General features: G+C 40.0%; 1 protein-coding gene across 1 annotated transcript; it reads left to right on the top strand.

Annotated features, from left to right (window-relative positions):
* Positions 1-832: 832 nt before the first annotated feature.
* LOC306666860 (sodium-dependent glucose transporter 1B-like) lies at positions 833-23,051 on the top strand. Its single transcript, XM_079149161.1, has 4 exons — positions 833-1,084; positions 17,588-17,756; positions 19,319-19,435; positions 20,991-23,051. Exons 1-4 carry the CDS (start codon positions 944-946, stop codon positions 21,983-21,985), a joined length of 1,422 nt encoding a protein of 473 aa, XP_079005287.1. The 5' UTR covers positions 833-943; the 3' UTR covers positions 21,986-23,051.
* Positions 23,052-25,798: the final 2,747 nt, after the last annotated feature.

Raw genomic sequence — 25,798 nt, 5'->3', positions numbered from 1 at the left:
AAAGGAAAACATTTGCTTCATATTTTGAGGTTGTGGTCAGGTTGGTTAAAGAGTAAAAGAAAAGAAAGCTGCTATTGGATAAAGAAGATAAGGCTTTCCTTCTCAGCAGGCACAACTTACTCAGCAACCAGAGAAAATCGATGCCCTGTTCCACTTCCTTACAACACCAGAATTATCTGCAGGAACTGGGCAGGTGTGTGCTTGAAAGTGCAGCTTTGGACACGGATTTATTTCTTGAGCCACTCTTCCACCCTTAAAGACGCTGTTTCGCTGAGTGACCAGACCCAGGCCCAAGTTGTTACTCTCCACGCCTGAATCCTCCTTTCTTAAACCCCCAAAATGTGAAGTTCGGAGGGCGGTTGACTGTCAAACGCGAGATTCAAAAAGTATTTGTGGAGTGAAAACTGAACAGTCGATGGAGAAACCTCAGATAAAGAAGGTGCAAGGGCAGGGATTTTGAAAGTTTTTAAAGGCAAGTCCTTTGGGCTCCCTCTGCTCTCCAGGAGAGAGGTTCCACCTTGCAGTTCTTGGGAAGGTATGTCCTCTAAAGGGTGAAGCGACGTCTTTGCCCTGGATTCACCCGTTGGAAACTGGAGCTCCAGCTCCCTAGGCTAGGAGGCAGCAGTCCACAGAGAGCTTCAGCTAGGCGTGATGCTGCGCCCAGTCCTCCGGTCTCCTAGGCAACAGAGCCACGTGGGGTTTGAAGCTGGGTCCGGGCTCCCAAGAAGCCGCCTTTCCGCTAGGTGCCCTCGCTGGAATGGTACCGGATGGGTCGCCAGCTTTCCCTGCCCGCAACAGGTGCGCTGTCCAAAGTCCTACAACTGGGGACCCGAGACGACCCGGGAGGGAGGTGGCACCTTGAGGGACCTTGCTTTAGAGGTCCAGGGTGCGTCTGAAAGTTCGGCGGCAGCAAAGCCGCTTCTCCCGAGCCACCAAACTGGAGATGGAACTGGAGTTCCAAGAGGCCGGGGCCCCAGCGAGGAATGAGCCGAAGACAGTGGGGGCGTCGGGGCGGAGCTGCCGGGCGGCGAGCGTGCTGCGCTGGTTCACCACTGTGATCGTGTTTGCCGCCTTCCTGGGGCTGGTGAGACTGGGGCTGCGAACCCTCCCAGGCCTGGCGCCCTGCAGAGAACGTGGCCTTCCCAGGGGAGTCTCAGCTTTGACACCTGCGCACTGTGCGACCTTGGGCACTTAATTAGCCAGGCCGAGCCTCAGTTTAGTTCTCTAACACACGGGTACATTTCTAATCATGGAGGGTTACTGTCCAAGGCGAAATTGATTTCCTAACGTGTCTGCCAGCTGCAGCAAGCCTTGCTGGGTCTCCTAGACCCCTGGAAGACAAAGGGCTTGCCCAGGTCTTTAGCCACTGCCCTTTGTTCCCCAAATTATTCCACAGACAAGTGCTTTTCTGGGATTTCCTCTCCCTGGTGGCCTGACCAAATTTAGTCAGCTGCTTAATTGTGCTGAGAAATAAATAGACCACAGAGGAAAATCTTTTCCAGATCACACAGCTAGTTAAGTGGTAGAGCCAGGAAAATGTGTGTTATTCTGTCCACAATCCTATAGAAACCAAGCCTTCAGATCTTCAAAAAGTTTCTCTTTTCCTTCCTTCCTTCCTTCCTTCCTTCCTTCCTTCCTTCCTTCCTTCCTTCCTTCCTTCCTTCCTTCCTTCCTTCCTTCCTTCCTTCTTTCCTTCCTTCCTTCCTTCCTTCCTTCCTTCCTTCCTTCTTTCTTTCTTTCTATCTTTCTTTCTTTCTTTCTTTCTTTTTTTGCCTGAGGATTGAACTCAAGGGTGCTTAATCACTGAGCCACATCCCCAGTCCATTTTTATATTTTATTTAGAGACAGGGTCTGGCTGAGCTGCTAAGTACCTGGCTGAGTTGCTGAGTGCCTCCCTAAGTTGCTGAGGCTGGCTTTGAACTCTTGATCCTCCTGCCTCAGCCTCCCTGAGCTGCTGGGATTACAGATGAGTGCCACCTTGCCGGGCCTCAAAAGTTTTTCTTGGAGCCAAGTGCAAGGTTGGAGCACTTTTGGTCAAATTCCTGGGCAGCCCCTCAGTTCACTATTTGTGGAAATTTCCTCTTATCCCTTGATCACTGTGATACTGGGGACCTGGAGAGGGGAGTCCTCTGAGGAGTCAATTCTGGGCCCGTGGCTTTGCAAAGACTGAGCCACAGTTGTTTCATGAAATGTTTTAATGGGGGGAGAAGGAGGAGTGAGAAAGAAATCACTGCAGGTACATAGGTAGCCTCAGTGTGTGCCAGGCTTGGAAGTTCTTGGAAGGGAAGAAGTAACTTGATTATAGCCAAAAGTCAGGCTTCATTTATTGTACCTGATGCTTTCTTTGGGCCTGTGCACACACACCCTGGTCCTCAGTCCTGCTTGAGTAGGACACAGTGCCTTTGTGCTCAGCCAGGTCCTCATTGGGGGACTCCTGCTTGGGCTGGAGGCATACTGTCAGTTGCTGCAAAATATTGCAGTGAGAATTATTCTTGAAATGTAGCTGAATTAGAAACATTGCTTTTTTCTTCAAGGCATCAAGGAATGTCTTCTGAAAGCCAACTATAACCCTTAGTTCTTGCTAACACCTATGAAAGAAAAAATGTCAGACAAGTCAATTTTAGCAATTTCTTTGTAGAAAGCAATGATTCAGGAACTAGGCCCACCTAAACCACTAAAGGTTCAAAAAGTTCCAGCCAGGAAGGTGGGCAGGCAGTATCTACAGACACAACAAGAAAGTGATATAAAGAAAGAGCTTGAATGGTTACAGCTCATTCGCCCGCCCCAGGTGTGCATTTCTGAGCAGTTTGCTGCATGGGTCAGGCTGAATGCTTGCTGCTCAGCAACTTGTTCCAAGAATATATTCTCAACTTCCATTGTTGACATATTGAGGAATGTTACAGTTCCCTACACCCAGGGACAGGTTTAAGCCAAATTTAATTTTAATATTCTTCCCTTTTGGTCAGTCTCTCAATTTTGAGAGATTGACTGACACCATGAACACTGACACTTTTTGTCAATATCCCAATTAACCAATTTGGTCTAAATGGTTTTAAATTGGAATTCTCAATTTTTAAAAATTTTTTTTTTATTGTAAACAAATGGGATACATGTTGTTTGTCTGTTTGTACATAGGTTAAAGGCATACCATTTGTATGATCATAAATTTACATATGGTAATGTTGTTTGATTCATTCTATTATTTTTTCCCTTCCCCCCCACCACCCCCACCCTTCTTTTCCATCTAAACAGTCCTTTCTTCCTCCATTCTTGCCCCCCTCCCTAACCCTAACCCTAACCCTAACCCTAACCCTAACCCTAACACTAACTCCTCCCGCCCTTCCCCTTATGTGTCATCATCCACTTATCAGTGAGATCATTCGTCCTTTAGTTTTTTGAGATTGGCTTATCTCACTTAGCATGATGGTCTCCAATTTCATCCATTTGCCTGCAAATGCCATAATTTTATCGTTCTTTATGGCAGAGTAATATTCCATTGTATATATATACCACAGTTTCTTTATCCACTCATCAATTGAAGGGCATCTAGGTTGGTTCCACAATCTGGCTATTGTGAATTGAGCAGCTATGAACATTGATGTGGCTGTATCTCTGTAGTATGCAGATTTTAAGTCCTTTGGGTATAGGCCAAGGAGTGGGATAGCTGGGTCAAATGGTGGTTCCATTCCAAGTTTTCTAAGGAATCTCCACACTGCTTTCCAGAGTGGCTGCACTAATTTGCAGCCCCACCAGCAATGTATGAGTGTACCTTTCTCCCCACATCCTCGCCAACACCTGTTGTTGCTTGTATTCTTGATAATCGCCATTCTAATTGGGGTGAGATGGAATCTTAGGGTGGTTTTGATTTGCATTTCTCTTATTACTAGAGATGTTGAACATTTTTCCATATGTTTGTTGATTGCTTGTAGATCTTCTTCTGTGAAGTGTCTGTTCATTTCCTTAGCCCATTTGTCGATTGGATTATTTGTATTCTTGGTGTAGAGTTTTTGAGTTCTTTGTAGATTCTGGAGATTAGTGCTCGATCTGAAGTATGATAGGCAAAGATATTCTCCCACTCTGTAGGCTCTTTCTTCGCATTGCTGATAGTTTCCTTTGCTGAGAGAAAGCTTTTTAGTTTGAATCTATCCCAGTTATTGATTCTTGCTTTTATTTCTTGTGCTATGGGAGTCCTGTTAAGGAAGTCTGGTCCTAGGCCGACATGTTGAAGATCTGGACCTACTTTTTCTTCATAATCTGCAGGGTCTCTGGTCTGATTCCAAGGTCCTTAATCCATTTTGAGTTGAGTTTAGTGCAGGGTGAGAGTTATGGGTTTAGTTTCATTCTGTTGCATATGGATTTCCAATTCTCCCAGCACCATTTGTTGAACAGGCTATCTTTTCTCCATTGCATATTTTTGGCACCTTTGTCTAGTATTAGAAAGTTGTATTTGTTTGGGTTTGTGACCATGTCCTCTATTCTGTACCATTGATCTACCTGTCTATTTTGGTACCAATACCATGCTGTCTTTGTTACTATTGCTTTGTAATAAAGTTGAAGTTCGGGTATTGCGATACCCCCTGCTTCATTTTTCCTGTGATGGATTGCTTTAGCTATTCTGGGTTTCTTATTCTTCCAGATGAATTTCATGATTGCTTGCTCTATTTCTGTAAGGTACATCATTGGGATTTTACTTGGAATTGCATCGAATCTGTATAGCACTTTTGGTAGTATGGCCATTTTGACAATATTAATTCTGCTTATCCAAGAACATGGGAGATCTTTCCATCTTCTAAGGTTTTCTTTAATTTCTTTCTTTAGTGTTCTGTAGTTCTCATTGTAGAGGTCTTTCACCTCTTTTGTGAGATTGATTCCCAAGACAGAGACACATCGAGGAAAGAAAATTTCAGACCAATATCATTAATGAACATTGACGCAAAAATTCTCAACAAAATTTTAGCTAATCACATACAAAAATATATTAAAAAGATAGTGCACCACGATCAAGTGGGTTTCATCCCAGGGATGCAAGGTTGGTTCAACATCTGGAAATCAATAAATGTAATTCACCATATCAATAGACTTAAAGTCAAGAATCACATGATTATTTCAATAGATGCAGAAAAAGCATTTGATAAAATACAGCACCCCTTCATGCTTAAAACACTAGAAAAAATAGGGATAGTGGGAACATTCCTTAACATTATAAAGGCATCTATGCTAAGCCCATGGCTAATATCATTCTAAATGGTGAAAAACTGAAAGCAGTCCCCCTAAAAACTGGAACAAGGCAGGGATGCCCTCTTTCACCACTTCTATTCAACATCGTACTTGAAACGCTAGCCAGAGCAATTAGACAGACCAAAGAAATTAAAGGAATACAAATAGGAAAAGAAGAACTCAAACTATCCCTATTTGCTGATGATATAATTATATACTTAGAGGAACCAGGAAATTCCACCAGAAAACTTTTAGAACTCATAAGTGAATTCAGTAAAGTAGCAGGTTACAAGATCAATGCTCATAAATTCAATGCATTTTTATACATAAGTGATGAATCCTCAGAAAGAGAAATTATGAAAACTACCCAATTCACGATAGCATCGAAAAAAATAAAATACTTGGAATTCTCAATTTTAAAGAACAAATTACTAACTGGGTGTGGTGGCACATGCCTGTCATCTCAAAGACTCATGAGCCTGAGGCAGGAGAATTACAAGTTGGAAGCCAGCTGGGGAAACTTTGTGAGACTGTCTCAAAATAAAAAGTAAAAAGGACTGGGAATGTAACTCAGTGGTAGAATGCCCCTGGGTTTGATCTTAATAATGGAAAAAAAAGACAAATTATTTGGATGATTCTTTATGCTTTCTTCATGTTTGTTGACTGTTTGATGTACAAGGAATGGAAGCATAGAAATATTGTAATTCTTGAGAGCATATAGCACCTCAGGGAGACTGAGGATGGTTATGAGGAGGATAATGGGAGAAACTTCAAAGTGTCTCCTTAACAGGTGTGTCAGGTGTCTCCATGAACCAAACTCATCAAAATCAAACAATCCAAAGTTCACACAATAAAGGGAACTTCAATGGTGTTTTAGTGCAACTGGTCACAGTCTTTGTTCAGAGCATGATGGTGATTAAGGAGCATAGTTGATTGCAAAATGCCCTGATATAAAGAGGTCTCCATATTTCTACACAGAAAGAAAACCCTGGGACAGCAAGGCTTGCCAGCACTTTCAGGATGGTTTTAAACAGCTGCCCCCACGGTCAATCTTATGTTCCTTTCCATTGAGAAATTTCTTAAAATATCCTGTGACAGTGTCTAGAAGGAACAGCAGGATCATGGGTCATCTTTTTTTTTTTTTTTTTTTTTTTTTTTTTTTTTTTTTTTTTTTTTTTTTTTTTTTTTGCGGCTGGGGTTTGAATCCAGGGCCTCATAAGCACATACTCTGACAACTGAGTCCAGCCACAACGCCTTAGCCACTTTTATTTAAACTTTAAAATTTATATTTCTGCTTCATGCAAACAAATATTATTCAAGTTTAAATTAGTCTAAAATAAAAGACTTAAGTTAAAATATTTTAAAATCATGTTCAAAATAAAAGCTAAGGTGTTGGGCATGTAGCTAATGGTAGAGCACTTGCCTGGCATGTGGAAGTCCCTGGGTTTGATCTCCAGCTCTTTAATTTCCCTGGGGGAGGGTGATGACTTTTCCCCCAAGTTTAATTTTCATTTATTAGAACCTAGTCAGTGAGATGATTTTAAAAGCAGAACTTTCATCAAATTAATAATTCAGGGCAAAAATACATTATGAAACCCCAAATCTTAAAGCAGAAGTAAAACATTATGAAAATAGCATGTCTAATACAAACTATAGAATGTCAGAATTTTAAGACATCCACATAGTATACTATAGAACTAAAATGTTAATACACTCTGAAATATTATTAATTTGTGTAAGATTTCTTAGTTTATAAATATCCAGGCTGTCAATTGAAGAAATTTTGCTATGTACATAATAGCTACTATATGACCAAATGATTATTTTTATGACAAAGAAACTAAGGCAATTTAATGACATTCATTTGTAAGATTTTACAATATTAAATATGAAATATTACTAGGAACATTTTTAGGTTTATCTCCCAAAAGATGTTCTTCACTTTCTTTTAACTCATTTCAAAAATTCTGTGAAACAACATATTTATTCATTATAGGCCTGACACTGCTGATAGCAAAGGCATGAACTATGTACTTTGATATGGTAGAAAAACAATTTTAGTAAATTATTGCATCTTTTCCTGGTCAATAAGTAATTTCAAACTGAAAGCTAAGAATTTTTAAACCTCCACAAGTGAATAATTTATTTTTTTACTTGGGTTAGTTTGAATTTTGACAGGAAACAGTGCAGGGGGTGGGTATTTCATATTTGTTGATTGGTTATTTTGTGGTGCTGGGGAGCAAACCCAGGTCTTTATGCACTTGTAGCCAAGCACTCTATCACTGAGCTACATCCCCAGCCAGATATTTCATGTTTATGTGCAATTAATGGGAGCCCTTTTGAAAAACAGGGTTCACAAACTTATGTCCTGGTATAATCAAAGCTTTTTATATTGAGGGACAGAGATAATATTGAAAAGTCCTTTGAATCAGAAATAATGGTTTTCTCGCACATTCAACTGAATAATGTCAAAAAAGACAAAAAGGATTTGGAACAATTTTGTAAGTCTAGCAGATATGAGGTTGATGGCTTCTTAACTCACCTTAAGTAATTGCAAAAGTTCATTTTTCTTACAAACTTTTAAGCTATTTTATTAAAACAGCTGTAGCTCTCACTGTACATCTATTCAGCTATGCATTAAAAAATCTGTTAAAATTCCTTATATAGTAATTCTGAAAAATTCTAGTCAAATAAGATCATTAAAACTACTGAAAAAGCTTTGAAATATTGTTTGCAGATTCCTTTTAAAGTAAAGTTAGTTCTTTTCAGGATCTACCATTTAAATATCTTCACCAACCTAAATTCTGAAAAAAAATTTTTTTTAGTCAGTGCTGACTATGGATAAACAGTACTAGTATTACTTGAAAAAGTAAAACTTGAAACAATATTGTCCATCATGAATCCCATAATTTAAAGAAGTCAAGTAAGGAATAAACCATATATATTGTTGTCTTTGAAGCTTATCCCAAATTCCATCATGTTTCAGATAAAAACGAACATACCAAATACATTAGTCCTTGAGTGGGGAGGTGATTTTTCTACGTATATTCCCTAATGTTTAACATTCAGTTTCCTCTCTTTTATATAACTATTCTAGGCATAACTCCTGATGAGCATGAAATGAAAGGCTGATAGAACAGAACACCTGTTGGGCTAACAAGAATATATTAGTGTATAAAAAATTCTCAGTTGAATAACTTGTTCTTACAGTAGTTATGCTATGTGCAACATAAAACCTATATCTATGGTCTACTTGTGGAAAAAATTAGGCTGAATAAAAAGTGAAATATACATCAGTTGGCTTTAAAGGCAAAGATTATCTGTTTTTTGCTCAACTGTATCATAACCAAATGTCTCCTTTGATAATATCATAGGAAAAAATTCACATATGTACATGGGTACATTTCTTCATTGGAGTTCTTCCTTAAATATTTGTCAATGTATCTTTACAACTGATACATTTGATCTTCACAGCAGACATAAGGAATTACAAAGAAATGATTCCATTGTACAGCACTTTAGGTTTTCTGGTGATTTGTTTTCGGGGTTAAAGGACATCACTGAAATGTTGCTTTCCATAGTCTGCAGGATTCATTGGAAGCTCTCATTCTTCATTTTGCTTTAATTTGTAGAAACCACTGACTCTATTCTTAGTGGCCTGCTTTAATATTATGTATTTGGGGTTCAGTGTCCAACTTTGAGCCAGGAATCAAATGCTGAGGAGGACTGGAAGGGTTCTGTTTTGAAGGTTTCCATTGTGTTTTACATGTGAACTGGAGCCATATTTGGAGAGAGAGTTTGTCCAGTTGGAAGATGTAAGATCGCTTGATAACTTTCATGCTGAGAAACTAAAACAGTGGGCTTCTTTAAAGGGTTACAGAGGTTTAGTCCATGGTCAGCTGACTATCTCTGAACTGGAGGTGATTCAGAACATCATGGCAGAAGGGCATGGCAGAGCATAGTAGCTCAGGATGTGACTACACAGAAGCAGAGAGTGTGTGATACCTTTTTTACTTCTATCCAAGGATTTGAGTCCAATTGGTATCACACCTTTAGACAAACCTTGCTTGAAGGTTATTTGTTTCAGTATTTTTCTTTGGGCTCAATGGACTTCCAATTCTTGGAGACTTTGGGGGCACTTTGTGCATGTTAGCCAAAGGTGTGATCTGGTACAAACTCTGGACAATCTAGTCTGTTGAGAGAAGTCTGCTTATGGCATATTTCTTGGAGGAGGGCCTGGGATGGATCATTTTTCTAGATCTTTTTCCTCATTTTCTCATCCACAACTTCTACTCTTATGTTGTCTTTCAGTCCCTCTAAGTTGAGAGTAAGGTATGTAGTGAAAGTCTGAATATGAGTTCAGTGGTGAGAGAAATAAGTAAGAAACATTGTTCATCCATCTTTCTCCAAAGAAAGAAATCACATTCCAATTTTCTGTACTGCAGCTGTATTCAATCAGATGCTTAATGTGCTCTTTAAGCAATACTTCTACAGGTTACCCCTGCACACCTGTGCTATCATCAGAGTGATACATCATATGGATTTAAAATTCTGTTTGAAATGGCTGATCCATCCTTTAGACATGTTCTCAGCAACCATATGTCTAATCAAAGTTGATTTGTGTATCATTTCCTCTTTTATTATGGGGTGATTGATTTGCTGCAGGTTGACATCTTGAGCTGTTCCAGGATCCAGGTCTTTCTTGACCCTTCACTCCTACATCCTCTAAGTGGAGTGGAACCCACTTGTACTTATTAGTGCAGTGTTCACTAATTCTCCTGGTGTTGGCCAATTTGCCATATCACTGGAATCACTGGCATTGTTGGATTTCTTTGTGTTGAGTTTCCTGCTTTTATAGTTTTTGGAGAAACTACCAGGTTGCTTTAGTCACCTTTTAAACGACTATTTCTGTAGGGATAATCGAGGGAAATTTAGCTCAGCATTCAGTTTTGTTCAGCACCACACACATGCCCCCTACATCAGTGAAAGTCAATGTGAAGCTAGATTTGTTCCACTAAGTGTTTTTCATTGACAACAGGAATGTTATCATCCGTCCACCTTGCAGAGACTGGCTTGTACCCTTCTGAACTCCTGTGAGGTCTTATTGGCTTCAAGATCCAAAATTTCCAGCATCTTACATGGTAGCATCAAATTCCAAGCAATCCACGCTCCACTGCTGCCAATAGAGTACACAGTCCATCCACTGGAGACACTTTGAAGCTGCTCCTCAGTTATTGCCTTTACTTCAGCAGATAATGCTTTCTGGCTGAATACAAAACTCAGTAGCCAAACTTACCAGAAGTTCCCATTACCTGTCTGTGTCTGATTGTCTGATCACCTCATAAAGCTCTGTAAGGTCCCCAAGCATTCTACTGCCCATTACTGGCACATCACAGGATCCAGGCAGAATCCTGAATGCTGTGCAGCTGAGTCAGCAAGGTCTCAACCACTGACTGGCCAGGATGGAGCCTGCCTTTGGCCAACTTCACCATACCATTTAGAGTCATCTTTAAAGTGGCTGACCACCTGAACTATCATTCTGACTACAAAGCACCAACAGGGATTACAGGCTAAAGTGAGAATCTTGCTCCAGTGCCCAAAGCTCCTTCTCTTGGCAACAGACAGTTTTATCAGTTAGGACTCCTGCTCCATGAGCAGCAATGTCCCTGTTGTTATGGTGATAGCATTCTTGGACTAATTGAGTAAGTCAGAGAATCTGGGGAAGGAGTCACATTTCCTGGAGCTATGCTGAGCAATGTCTGCTGGTGATGTTCCCTGATAGTGTGGAAAGGACAGAAAACATCCCTAGTTTAAGCAGTCATGTGTCCAGAGGGCACATTCACAGAGTGGATGTTCTCCCTCCTTGAAATATATTTTATTGGCAAGGAATTTTAGATCTTGAATAGCAGGTCTCTTTAGTGCTTTCCTGGGATCATTCTTCAAATACTGCATTGGAAGCTGAATCTGCTTAGGTGTATCAAGCAAGGTTGAAGCTGCAAGCAGAGTAAAAGTGAGAAAGGGAACAGTCACCATTTTGGTGGAGGGATAGGACAGGACCAGCTGTTGTAAAACCCAAGAGTCCTGGAAGCCAGAACTGCATCATGCTGCATGTGCTGGAGGAGGGGTATGACCTTCAGCTTCAAGTCACTTGGTGTAGCTAAGCCTTGAGTCTTTTCATGGATTTTGTTGCAGATTCCTACCAAAATCCTTTATACAGAGAAGCTGGCATAAAGAGAAGCAGCAAAAACAGCAGCTTAAATTTCTACATTCTCATGTGAATCCAAACTCTGATGAACACAGTGCTAAGCATTCTTCCCCTCAGGAATGATTGATGCCAGACTCCCCAGCACCAGGAGTGTTATGGCGTTTGCCACAGGATCATTACTGCGCATCACAGAGAACGTTCTCTTCACCAATTAATTGAGAATCTTCTCCATATGTTTCTGGCTTTGTTTGTAACTCTAAGAACACACAGCCTCAGGAAATTACTTCCAACTCTGAAAACATCAGATAAATTTAGGAATGCAGAATGGATGAGAATAGGGAATAGAAACCTCCAAGAAGTTCTGAGAAAGCCAACAACTGCTTACTCTGTTCGCCAGGTTTGACACCGGAGCCCTTTGTCCGGTTCCATTAGGAGCAGGCATTCAATTCCTGTTCACCATAGCTGGCTGGCATCATCTGCCAGGAAGGACTTAGTTGAGCTTGACACCATGACCTGAATAGTTACTCCACTAACCCAGTCAGAAAGATGGCAATCTCTATCATCTCCTCCCACTGCCTTGTCGCAGATTTTCCCTCTATGTTCTGTCAAGCCAGGTTTCCCACACATCCTGGACTGATCTTAAAGTTATCATAAACCTGTGCTGGACAGAGTGTGCAAGAATATCCTTGAACACCCAACTGAGAGTGGCTAAGGAAGGCAGCAGATTAAACAGTTCACTTTGTGAATAAGGGGACTGAAAATGGCCATGGTTAAAGATCTCATGGGACTTCATTAACCGTACTGATGCATTTGACAAGAAAATTTGATTAGTTTTGTTGCATACAACAGTTTTTCTGTGTGTGTGTGTCACCGTCTAGGGGTCTCAGGTTGGTTGTCTCCACTTAGCAAAGAATTGAAGAACAGGTTACAAAGATAGCAAGCAAACAGCAGATTGAATAGAACAGTCGAAGAAACAGTAACAGACTTCTCTAAAGAGAAGGGGCCCCTGAGTCAGGAGTCCAGTGGCAAAGTTTTAGATTGTTCTCATTTTAGTCCCTGGAATCTCCTCCTTTCCTTATCTCCTCCCCTGCAACACTCTCCTCACTGTGGTTCATTGGCGCTCCCAGGGTCCATGCATCTATTTTCGTTTTTCTGTTGGATTCCCCGCTTAGGTGTGGAAGTGTCTAACTGGTCGCCTGCTTGTGTACACAAGCACTTTCATCAGTCAGGAAGTTGACGTCATTGGAAGCCCCTCTCCATGCTCCTTTGGTCTGGACCTGTCCCTGACTTCCTCATTCACCACCTTTCCCTGGCTGGCTATTCCCTTCCACATCTCCCTTATGTGCGTGCATGTGTGTGTGTGTGTGTGTGTGTGTGTGTGTGTGGTTTAATAAGAACAGGTCTTTATGTTGCCCATGCTGTTCCAAACTCCTGGGCTCGAGTGATCTGCCTCAGTCTTTGGAGTTACTGGGACTCCAGGCACATGCCTCTGTGCCAGGTGCCTGCATGCAATATTTACAAATAATAATTAGAATTATGACTGATGATATGATACAAGCACTATTAGATTCCTAGGAATTTCATATAGTTTCTGAAATATATATTAATAAAATATCCATACAACGTGACTCAGAAATTTTAGCATTATTTATTATTGACACTGCTTCCTATATAATTCGATATGTTTAATAAGCCCAATTAGTTTAATATCTCCTTTTATAAAGAGGGAGATCCTTTTGAGATATGCCAAGGGCCTATCTGGAAAATTCCAAAATTAATTTCAGGCCAGGAAAAAGACTTAATTCAAAATTTGATTTTGTGAAGTTCATCCAAAATATCAAAAGTTTAAAACACTTGGTCAAAATAAGGTCAGGGGTCATCATACAAACAGTAGCACATCATTTAACCAAAGTGATATTAACACTTCAAAGACAAATACAGAAATTTACAATTATTGAAAAACCTTGACTCTTTTAACAAAGAGGACACTTTTTTATGCAGTCAGAAACGTAAAAAAGAAGCACAAGAAAGTAACAAGAGGCACAAGATTATCTTGGTCAAACATAGTTTCTTTGCTTTCTAGGCCAATTACCTTAAATGTGAGAATAATCCCTCACAATTTCCAATTAAGGGTTGACCATGGTAAGCTGAGGCAGGAAGATTGCATATTTGAGACCAGCCTCAGCAATTAGTAAGATCATGTCTCAAAATAAAATTAAAAAGTTCTTGGGATGTAGCTCAGAGGTTAAGTACCCCTGGGTTCAATCCCCAGTACCAAAATAAATAAATAAATAAATAGATAAATTGCTGATCAATACTCCAAAAAAATTATTTTCTCTTTTTTGTCTTGTTTTGTTTCATTTTTTATATTGATGATTGAACCCAGGGGTGTGTTAACACTGCATTACAGTCTCAGACCTCCTTTTATTAAAAAAAATTTGAGACAGCTAAGTGACTATGGATGGCCATGTGGTCTTGAATTTGATCCTCTGCTTCTGCCTCCTGAGTCGCAGCTGCATATGCTTCACTGCAGGTGGCTAAAACTTTATTGTTGTGATAGTAAGGACCAGATTCTAGTTTTGCAGTGTTCTTTAGATATTAATATTCAATTTTTAGGAACACTTCTCAATAATTCCTTTTTTCTAACCTTAGCTTGTTCACACATAGAATTCCTTTCACACTATTCATCTTCCACAAACCTACAATGTTCCTACTCATTCTATCAACTTTAGTTTCATTCATTGATTGGAATTTACAATGGGAATAAAGTGTTTTAGACAGCTTTTTCCACTGCTGTGATTTAAAGACCCAACCAGATCAACTGCTGAAGAGGAACAATTTATGTGGGGGCTTACGGTTTCAGAAGTCTCAGTCCCTGGACAGCAGGCTCCATTGCTTGGGGCTTGGGTTGAGGTCAAACATCATGGCGGAGTGTTTGGAAGAGGGAAGCAGCTCACAAGATAATAGAAAGCAGATAGAGGGAGAGAGAGAAAATCCACTCTCCAGATACAAAACATATACACGATAGCCACCCCCTCAATGAACCACTTCCTCCAGCCACATCCCACCTACCTCCAGCTATCACCCAGTTAATCCTATCAGGGATCAAGTCACTGATTAGGTTAGGGCTGTAGCCCAATCATTTCTCCTCCAAACCTTGCACTGTCTCACATGGGAGCTTTTGGGGGGGAAGGTGTCCAAACCATAACACAAACCACTGTGAACTCCACGCAAGCAATTGTGCAGTGGAAAGCCTAAAAACCGTAACTTCCAGAAGCATGTATTATCTCACAGTGTAATTTGTCCTGGTGGCACAGAACATGTTAATAACAGTTCTAATACCTTTAGTCTCTGTTTCAAAGAAACTGTAGAGGAAGCAAAAGTTTATCACTATCCTCTTGGCTTTATTTGTTTTAAATCACCCTGAGAATGTCATTGTTGTTAGTATGGATTTCCCTCACCCCAACTTTCCATTATTGTTATTTGTTGGGAGAGCCTGGTCAGTGCGGGGAGGGTGCTGGGGGATAGAACCAGGCACCTCTCCCATGATAGGGAAATGCACTAGAACTGAGCTATACGCCCAACCCCCAACTGTCTATTCTTGATTTGAAGGAAAACAACAACAACAACAGCAAAGCATTATGGTATACGAATTTTAACATCTTTTATAAGAGAATATTTTGTATATTTGCTTAACTCATTTATTCATTTATTATGAACAATTATATTTGAATTGCTTGTAAAGATGAGACATCTAGCAGCTAACCATCATGTTAGTGTTTGGCAGACAAATTTTATACTATAGATATCACATAACTCATTTTACGTTAGTAGGAAAAGTTCTGTATCTGTATCATATGGAATGCTGAAAACCCTAAAGATGTGTGTTTTAATTAAACCAACCATATTCTTTTTTGTGTGTGTACTGGAGATTGAAGTCAGGGGCACTTGACCACTGAGTCACATCCCTTGTTTTATTTTGTATTTTATTTAGAGACAGGGTCTCACTGAATTGCTTAGTCCCTCGCTTTTACTGAGGTTGGCTTTGAACTCCAGATCCTCCTGCCTCAGCCTTCCGAGCTGCTGGGATTACAGGCATGTGCCACCACACCCTGCTCTTAAAGTATTGACTAGTATTTGTGAAAACACTTCAGATTTCTCATATGCCATCTGTTAGGAACTTTATAAAGAGGTAATCTTGGATGCATGCAATTTTTTAGATGCTTCTACCAATTAAAAAATGCTTCTCATTGATTCTGTGGTGCTTTGGATCCTTCCTTTTCTAATCCATCTCTTAAATTAACAATTCCATCTAGGTGAAAACTTCCCAATTGTGGTCATTATAATTCCAAGGTGTCCTTGGTACCAATTTTCCCCCCAAATTACAAGGCCTGTGGGCTCAAATTTTTTTTCTGAATGAAGTTAGTAATCCCAGAGCATCGACTCCCAGACTCCTAGAGTCCTGGGCTCCTTAGATTTGGAGGAACCCACTTTCAAAAGGCACCCGAGGCCTGTAATTGGGTAGAATCCAGTTAATTTTTAAATCCACTGTGATCATGGTTTCTGTCCAGCAAAAAAATACCAAAATAAAGATAGAAAACTTGATACATAAATTTGTGGAGCTCAAATTAAAGAAAAAACTTGCCTAGATCTCAGTTACTCTGTGAGATCAATGGATACAAGGGCCTCTGGCTGGTCTATTCCCTTGATCACATGGGGCTCCTGGAGGCCTCCTTCAGATTCCATTTCCCATGTCAGTCTGTTAAAAAAAAAAAAAAAAACAGAACAAACAAACAAAAAACACTTTAGACAGATTGTTTATCAGAGTTTGAGCAAAGAGACAACCCATGAATTGGGCAGTACCCTGAACCTATTAATGTTGAGAGAACTTCACCTAACAATGTGGGCAGGCAGTCTTTACAGGCAGAGAAGGAAGTGACCTACAGAAAGATCCTCACTGTTTGCAGCTTAACATTTGCCATATTTGGACATGCCTGGAGAGTGTGCAGCCTGTGACTGGCTAAAAGCTTGGCTAGTATGATTGGTCAAGGCTCAACTATGCTTTAAGAATATATGCTCCGTTATTTGTAGTTTGTTGCCATACTGTTAGGTTACAGTTTGGTACGTAAGGAGACAGCTTTGGGTCAAATTTAATTTATCACAATATATTGGGATTTCTTTGAACAAAAATGTGGATTTAAAAAATTTTATAAGTTTAATCTCCTGAATATTGTATATGTATAGTTCAGAGGGTGGATACCCTCATGTATCAGAAATATTGCTGCTTTAATAACATCAAATATGAAAATATGTTGATAATTTAAATTACTGACATCTAAATTCTCATGTTAGTTCATATAGTATATTTGAAAACAAAGAAGATTATTTCAAGAATAGTTTAAATGTTATGTTTAATTAACTTTTAATATAGTCTTTTAAGTTATCATTAGAAAATGCAAAAATAAAAGCCACAAGAGCTCAATGCAAAAAAAAAAAAGCCAAAAGAGCTCAATGAAAAAAAAAAAAAAGAAAGCAAGCCAGAAGAGCCCAATCATTTTTAAAAATTGAGAATTGTGAATATAAGAAAAACCATGGTAATCTATATCTCTAATCACAATGGTATTGTCCTTATACATGTTTGCTGACTATGCGTCTGAAAGTAATTTCCTCCACGACACTGTAATTTCTTGTTATGGTTTGGATGTGAAATGTCCCCCAAAGGCCACGTGCTAAAGGCTTGGTTGCCAGCCTGTGATCCTATTGAGGTGACGTAAGCTTAGGAAGTGGGGCCTACCTTGAGCCTCTGAATGGTGTATTGCGTCAATGGAACCTTCCTTTCTTTCTCTTTCTCTGTGCTTCTGGGCCCCCATCAGGTAAGCCCCTCTGCTCCACCTTGTGCTCTCCACATGATGCTCTGTCCAGCCACAGGCCTAAATGCATGAGACCAGTCAACTATGGGCAGAAACCTCTGCAACTGTAAGAAATGAATCTTTCCTTCCTTTAGTTGATTTCTGTCAGGTATTTTGTCATAGCAATAAAAATGTCAGTAATATCCCCCATCCCTACTTTTTTTTTTTTTTAAATGCTGGAGAGAGCTACCACTTAGATGGACATGATTTTAATGATTGTAAATAAAAAAAAATCTTTTGTCTTTTTAAATTTTAGGGACTGGGTGTTGCTATACTGGGACCCACCTTTCAAGATTTGGCAAGGAATGTAAACAGAAACATCAGCAGTCTTTCTTTCATTTTTGTGGGCCGTGCCTCTGGATATTTGTGTGGCTCTCTGATTGGTGGAGTTCTTTTTGACTGTATGAATGATTTTTTACTTTTGGGTAAGTAAGTACTGATTTCTGCTTCTGTTACTATCATTGAATTTACAACATGGCTCTCCCTATGAAAACAGTAGCCTGCAGAGTGGGTGATGCCTGAAATGGGTGGTGTTCAAGTGTCCTCCAGGGAAGGTGGGTTTCCATGGTTCCTGCTGTCACCTTGTCAGTTCAGGGGAACATGTGTTGGGCTCTCTGGAAACTTAGATCAGCCCTCTGGCATGTGCCTTAGTAATCTTCAGGCTTCTAGACCTTCACTGTAAATTAGGTACCACTGGAGGATCATGCACTGACTGTCCAAGAGGCTCTCTCATCAGGATGTAGGGCAGATCTCCTAGGGCCACAGGGATCAGAATGAGCTCCTGGAATCTGCCCAGGCTCTGTGGACTCTGGATTGAAAATGATAGGCAGGGGATGGTGGATGAACTGAGATAGGTTCCATTTTTGTCCCTGCTGCCCCATGTCAGTGATGACCCCAGACTATAAATAGATGGCAATGCTTTTCACATACTCCTTTTTGGATAAATTGCAATATTTTTAAAAATCTAGATTAGTGTGATGAAATTCCTTTGGAAGCAAGGAGAATAATTTATTGCTGATGAATTAAAAAAGCTCTTTTAATTCCAAAGCAGGTTGAAAGAATATATTTCTTGTATTTCTCTCCATGTTTCTAAAATTATGAGTAAATTTTTACTATATGGGTTGCATTTTCTTTTTGACTTTTTATACAGTTAAATCCTACTTAAAGATCTCTTCAGTTTCTTTTATGTGAAACATTTAAGTAAATAGTTTTTGGCTTTTGTGTTTTGCTATGAAACTTTTCTTTGCAGTCCAATTCATAGTCTGATTACGATCAGTTCTAAATTGTATTCATGTCATAGTATTTTACATTTTATAGTCCATAGCCATATAAGATTTAAATGATGTAGATTCATACCATTCATGTAATCATACATGTACATAGGGTAATGATGTCTGTCTCATTCCACCATTTTTCATACCCCCTCACCCTCTCATTTCCCTGATGTAATCTAAAGTTCCTCCATTCTTCTCTCGCCCTGCGTCCCCACCCCCATTATATATCATCATCCACTTATCAGGGAAAACATTCGGCCTTTGGTTTTTTGGGATTGACTTATTTCACTTAGCATGATATTCTCCATTTTCATCTATTTACACAAATGGTATGAATCTACATGTGCATAAACATTGAAACAAAATGATGTACCCCATTTGTGTACAGAGAATCCAAATGCAGTTTGTAAAAAATAAAAAAAAGATTTAAATGAAATAACATCTTATGAGAGTTGCTTGAATGCTCATCTCCTCATAATTACAGTTTTAATTTGACCTTATTTTCCATTGAAAGTTTTTATGGTGATGATCATATCATGATGCATGCTATTCCTTTCTTTTTTTATTTTTGTACTTTGAGACAGGACCTTGCTAAGTTGCTGAGACTCACTTTGAACTTGGGATCTTCCTGCTTCAGTCTCCCCAGCTACTGGGTTACAAGCATTTGGCTTTGTAATGTTTCCTAATAGCTGCTTTTTAACTTTTCTTCTCAGGGATGTCAATGTTAGCTACCGCAGTCGGTTTTTACCTTATTCCTTTTTGCAAGAGAGCAGTATTATTGATAGTCATGATGTCTGTCCTTGGTGCTTCAATAGGAATCCTGGATACAGGTAAGTGAGTACTTCAGTGTCATCTCTGGGAGAGCAGATGGTGTTAAACTGTCACTTACTAACAGAAGGGAGATCAGTAGAGTAGAGCAAATGAATCAGGGGGAGGGAGAAAGGGAAGGAAAATGAAGGTACTGGGGATGAATTGATCCAATTACATTACATGCATGAATGTATATGGCTTAACAAATCCCACTATTATATATAATTCTAATGCAACAATAAAATTTTTTAAAAACTGTCACTTGTGATGCTCTTGAAATGACATGGGCTTTCTGAGTGGGTCATTCAGAATCACCCTTCTATCAGTTATTCTTACCAGTTAGGGCATCAGAGAAATAGGAAGTGAACTTACAGAATTTTGTTGATTTTTAGTATCCCAAAGGGGAAGGACCCCCTCTTGTGGCTAATTATAGTACAGGGGAGCGGGCTATCATTTTGGGATAGATTTTTATTATTGTAGTGTAAGGAATTGATAAATTACTAGGATAAAACAAGTTTTGAACCCTTATTTTGTGGTGGAAGAAGAGAAGCAGCCATCCAGTTTAAACTGTACCCGTTTCTGAGCTAAGAGGAGCCCATATTGTATGCTACTTTGATTTCCTTTCTTTTCCCTCTCAGTTTCTTGCCCTACTGCAGTAGAGTTAATGCATGTGTCATCAAAGAACCCAGGTGATGTTTTTTGAGGGCCAAATCCAACTTGGTATGCCTGCCTTCCCAATCTAATGTGATTAGATACAGTAAGGAAATATATGTCAGGCTTAGTTTGGTTGTAAAACTACAAGGTAGAATTATGCATTTATCAGAAAATATCTGATCTTTAAAAAAGGAAGCCAAACACTTGATGCATCCAGCCTTTCACCCTGCAGGTGTTCAAACAGGGTGAGTGCAGCTGCTGAAGGGTGTTCTTGTTCCCTCTAACAGGCACACCAGAGTCCTGCAGTATTCAGGTTCCTCAATGTGTGTTTTGCATCTGGTTTATACATAGGTAAATAATGTTCTTGAAGTGGCTACCAATTCCAAGAAAGCTTCAGTAATTGGCTACTATCTGATGTAATATTAGTCTAGTAAATATAGTTTTTAAGTTAATTTTTTTGTAGTTGTAGATGGACAGAATGTCTTTATTTTATTTATTTTCTATGTGGTGCTGAAGAATGAACCCAGTACCTCGCACATGCTAGGCAAGTACTCTGCCACTGAGCTACGGCCCCAGCCCCATATGCATTTAAACTCTTTAGAAATAAATAGGTGTATAAGCATTAATTCTCAGTACAATGTTAGCACTGTTTTATGAAAAGCTTTTGCTAATGTGCCGGGAGGTAGTGGTTTATAGCTTGTAGAATTTCGGCATCCAAGAGATGTTATAAGCCTTAGTTAGCTCTCTGGTGGTATTGGGTTAGAGTTCCTTAATCAGAGAACTGGATCAGGTGTGATGTTTGATAACTCTGAATGCTACAATGCGCAGGTCATATAATACAGACTCAGTCTTCTTTTCATAATTAGCTTTTTAAAAGTTACTGTGTTTAACATAAATCATTTCCCCATCTTTCATTGGCAGGTGGTAATGTCCTCATCTTGGATATTTGGGGGGACAAAGGAGCCCCACACATGCAGTCATTACACTTTGGTTTCGCCTTGGGTGCCTTTCTGGCTCCACTTCTGGCTAAATTGGCCTTGGGTACCACAGTGTCTGCTGAAAACCACACAGAGCCTGACTTTCAGCCTCCAGCCACCAATGGATCATCTGAAGCTGACTCAGCCTCTCTGTTTGGATTGCCTGATGACATGAATCTCCTGTGGGCTTACGCTTTTATTGGCACTTATATCTTCATAGTGTCTGTCTTCCTGTTTGCTCTGTTTTTCAAGAAAAGCTCAAGGCAGGAAAAATCAAAAGCATCTTATCAGGAAAGTCGAAGAGCTGAATATCACAAGAGCCTTCTCTGCCTCCTTTTCTTGTTCTTCTTTTTTTACGTTGGAGCAGAGATAACTTATGGTTCTTATGTTTTCTCCTTTGCCACCACCTATGCCGGCATGGAAGAACGAGAAGCAGCTGGGTTGAACTCCATCTTCTGGGGGACCTTTGCAGCCTGCAGGGGCTTGGCAATCTTCTTTGCTACCTGTCTACAGCCTGGCACCATGATTGTGTTGAGCAACATTGGCAGCCTGGCTTCATCTTTGTTTCTGGTGCTTTTCAACAAGAGTCCACTTTGTCTCTGGATTGCCACTTCACTGTATGGGGCCTCAATGGCAGCCACGTTTCCCAGTGGTATTTCCTGGATTGAGCAGTACATGACCATAAGTGGGAAATCTGCAGCTTTTTTGGTAGTTGGTGCTGCCCTGGGAGAAATGGCTATTCCTGCAATAATTGGAATTGTTGAAGGACAATATCCAGATTTGCCTATAATTCTGTACACCTGTTTGGGGTCAGCAATATTCACTGCTATTATATTTCCTGTGCTGTATAAATTAGCCACCTTGCCTCTGAATCGCCAGCAAAAAGCAATCAGAAAGAGTGAGGACAAGAAAGCTATGCCCTCTAGTTCTAGGTTATAAAAATAGAATGAAGAGGTGGATGGATAAGAACCGGATGAAGTGAATGTTGAAGTGTTTTGAAATGAATGATACAATGAGTCATCCTATGAAAGAGATGTGAAATATTTTGATATAGCCCATGGACAAAGTTTCCAATTCCTTCTTCCCAAATGTGTTGTTGCATCTTCTGCAGTTAATACTGGTGATTTCCCTATGAAGCCCCTTGCCAAAAAGTTAGAACAAAAAGGACTAACACTTTGGGAAGATGGATTATTTATTGACTGCCCTGAATAATTACCACTTGCAAAGAAGCCATCACAGGAGAGCATTTGCAGATTTTCAGCATGCTTTGGGGGTGCTGAAATAAGATGTCCGTTCCACTTGTAGCAAATGCTAAAAGGATATGAAACGTTGCATGAGTCTTCCATAAACTACCAAGTCACCTTACGGTAGTATGAAGCCAATTAAGTGATATTTTATGGTCTGTACCTTTCAGAACATGCCAAGAAGCTGTTTGAGAACTTGGGTAAAGTCCTAAAAGAGCAAGACCATGGAGGAATGGATTGGATTTGCTGAGCAAATTGTCATGCATATTCTGCCTGGAAAGTTCAGTGGAGTAGCTTCATGGAAGAGATCTTTGGAATATATGCTTTTATTAATTACTTTACCTTACCTGTAGGGTTAGACCAAAGAATGCTATTGACTCACCTGATGTTTGATTTCCATGAAAAGAACACAGCGGGACCCAGGAGACCTGGCTTCAAGAGGTTTCTGTGCCTTCTGACTCTACCCTGAGAGACTTAACATAGGCCTTGTCTACGTCATATCCTGATCTGTGATTCTAGAAATGAAATTGAAATTATTTCCAAATTGAAAATCCAAACATTTCCAAGTGTATACAAGATATCTCCCAAATTAATACATGTGTCAGTCCATCCTTCATTTTAAAGGAGAAATGAGTCAAAAAATTTAAGTGTGTGCTACCGATAATGAGTATAAGCAATTTAATATACTTAAATTTCAATACTTAATATACTTAATTTTAATACATTATTTGAATAATTTTCTGAAGAATACCTTTTTGGTGTGGAATTTCATTGATTCAAAGGTATTCATTTTTACCACAGTTTTACCATCTCTGAAATCAGGATTAGCCATCCAATCCATGATCATTAACATGTGGCTGAGTTAGTTCTATTTATCCCTTATACATATATAAATATATAATAATGCTCTATTTTACTCTAATCACTATCTTCGTTTCAGTGAAATACAGTAATTCTTTCAATTATGGAGATGAAAGAGAGTATTTTTTAAAGTGTTTTTTATATTTTTTTCTTTTACATTGCTTGGGATTAAACTCATGACCTGTTGCATGCTAGGCAAGCACTACATCAGTGAGCTATCCCCCATCCTGAAAAAAAGTTATTTTTGTGTGCTAATTTTTTCTCCATCTATGTTCAGGTGGGATGTGGCAACACAGTTCTGATTTCAGAAGCTGTTTCGGAGTTGGCTGCAATAGAGCTGCACACAGGGTCTTTCGAGGCCTTTGCCTACCTCCCAAACTGAGTTCAGACTGTTTCAGGATTGAATCTTCACTCATTTGCGTACTAATCACATCCTAAGCTCTGCAAACCAGCCAACTAGTTTAATTTGCAGGAGGCACAGTCTTTGCCAGGGATTGGACTACTTGTGTCCCCTATGTAGGGCTCCACCTCCCTGGTTGGAAGTACCTGAGAAAGCAGTGTAAAGATGAGAAGGTGGCTTGGTGTCCAGGCAGCAGGAATGAGTAAGGGAAATTCCCATGAGTAGGGCAAAATTGGTGTGGCTAGTCTCTGATAAATGACTAGAATCGATGAGAGATTTTGGTTACCTCTTCCCAAGTTTTATGGTGAGTGACGTGATTTCCATCTGATTGCAGTAAATTTGCTTTCTCGTATCCAATTTCTATAAATTTGATTTGGAAGAAAAAATTGGTTTAGTTTGTCTTAATGAAACACAACATTTTCTTGACCACTGCCCATTCACCTTCCACGTCCAACACAACACTGATTTATGCTAAGAACCTAACAACTCTGGAGAAGGCTAGTGGGAGAATTAATACCAAAGAGCCTGCTTCTCCTTTTGTACTTTACCATCCCCTCAACCTGAGCTTGGAAATTATCTCTGGTCCACTCACAGCGTTTCCTCAGGCTGTTGGGTCTTAGATAGTAGCAGTCGTTTAACTGCTGGGAAACCATTACTATAGGACTTCTACTGCCAACTTCAACTTTTATAGCATAGAAAATGTAGCTGAGGAAAAGAAGCATGTTAACGAGAATGTGGCATAAAATTGGGAAATCCACACCAGAAAATCCAGTGGATTCTACAATGCAAACTATGAATGGCCACTGTGTTAGTCAGCTTTCTTTTGACTATAACAAATATCTGAAATAATCCACTTAAAGAGAAAAAAAGGTTTATTTTGGCTCACACTGTTGGAGTTTGCAGATCACAATTGCTTTTAGTGTGTGGCAGTGCAGCACATCATGGCAGGAGCATATGATGGAGTAAAACTGCTCACCTCATGCCCAGGAAGCAAAAGCAGAAGAGAAGGGGCAACATCCCAAAGCTGCTCTGAGGCACACACTTTCTATGCCCTAAAGACCTCCCACTAGACTTCACTTCTTAAAGACGCCTCCACTTCTCATAGCTCTACTCTGGAGACTGAATCTGTAACACATGGGGCTTTGGGGACTTTGAAGATCCAAACTATGGTATTTGTCTCTAACGCCAAAATCTCTTGTCTACCTCACTTTCTTGACCTGTGAATTCACCCAAAACGAACTCAGGTTACCCCCAAGAGTTCCCAAAGGATGACTGTCCCAGTGTTGTTCAATATTCCACGTTCAAAGTCTCCTCTAAGAATAAAGGCAAACTCTTAGGTGTGAGCCCTGCAAATATGAAAAAAAAGTTACATACTTTGGAGATCCATGGTGGCAGAGTCACAGAGTAAACTGCCCTCCAAGAGGAATAGAAAGGGATTGGATCAAAACAAGACCTAAACCCAGCAGCGAAAACATGAGATCCTGCAGGGCATGTCCAGCATACAGGGTACACTGCGGGGACAGGAAGTGTGCTCTCCTGTCCTGGACAGCCCTGACTCTATGGCATTGCTGGTTTTAGCTCACGTGACTGAAACCACATCACGTCATTAGCTGGCTCTGTTCAATGCCTGCAGCTTCCCTTGGCAGGTATTTCACATTTGTGGCACTTGCCTTCCTGTGGTCCACCTTTTAGCTCTGCTGTCATTTCTACAAATCCATATATTGTCCTCCAAGGAGCTGCTTACAGGGACCTGCACCTGTCACATACTAACTACACTGCTTCCCAGTGTTACCTTTGAAATATTCATAGAGGCCTCCACTACCCAAGAAATCTCTCGTTCTGCTTGCCGGAAAAACCAGCACCATGTGCCCAGTGCTGAGCCCACCTGAACCATGACTGCAGTGGCCTCAGAGGGTCCCGCTAGCTGATGCAAGGAAACCAATCCATAGGTAGGTGAGGCACCAGGGCTCTTTCCACAAAGGAAGGTTTTTGGGAGGAATTTATATGTGTTTGCTTCTGAGCCTGTAATGCTTGGGATGGCCTTGCAGATCTCTGAGTTGCTCTCAAGGCCTCCTTTCTGTACTTTTGCTCCAAAGCACTTGGCTTCTTATTATGGGTGCTAATGACTGCACTCTCTTTTTTGAAAGTTTGTTCTTGCTTCTTATCTGGCCAAACTGTGATATTCTTTTAATTTCACTTCACTTCAGACTTTATTTTGTTTATTTTATTTCAGTTTAGTGCTGGGAT

This window comes from Sciurus vulgaris, assembly GCF_902686455.1.
Source record: "Sciurus vulgaris genome assembly, chromosome: 7".
Taxonomy (NCBI): domain Eukaryota; kingdom Metazoa; phylum Chordata; class Mammalia; order Rodentia; family Sciuridae; genus Sciurus; species Sciurus vulgaris.
The sequence above is the reverse complement of the archived record's forward strand: the minus strand, read 5'-3'. Positions and strand labels throughout refer to the sequence as shown.

Bases quoted from the DNA above. Each gene is read 5' to 3' on its own strand.
- LOC306666860 (XM_079149161.1), top strand. From the start codon at position 944: ATGGAACTGGAGTTCCAAGAGGCCGGGGCCCCAGCGAGGAATGAGCCG. The intron at 1,085-17,587 runs GTGAGACTGGGG...TTTAAATTTTAG, and splicing joins TTGCCGCCTTCCTGGGGCTG to GGACTGGGTGTTGCTATACT. The intron at 17,757-19,318 runs GTAAGTAAGTAC...TTTTCTTCTCAG, and splicing joins GAATGATTTTTTACTTTTGG to GGATGTCAATGTTAGCTACC.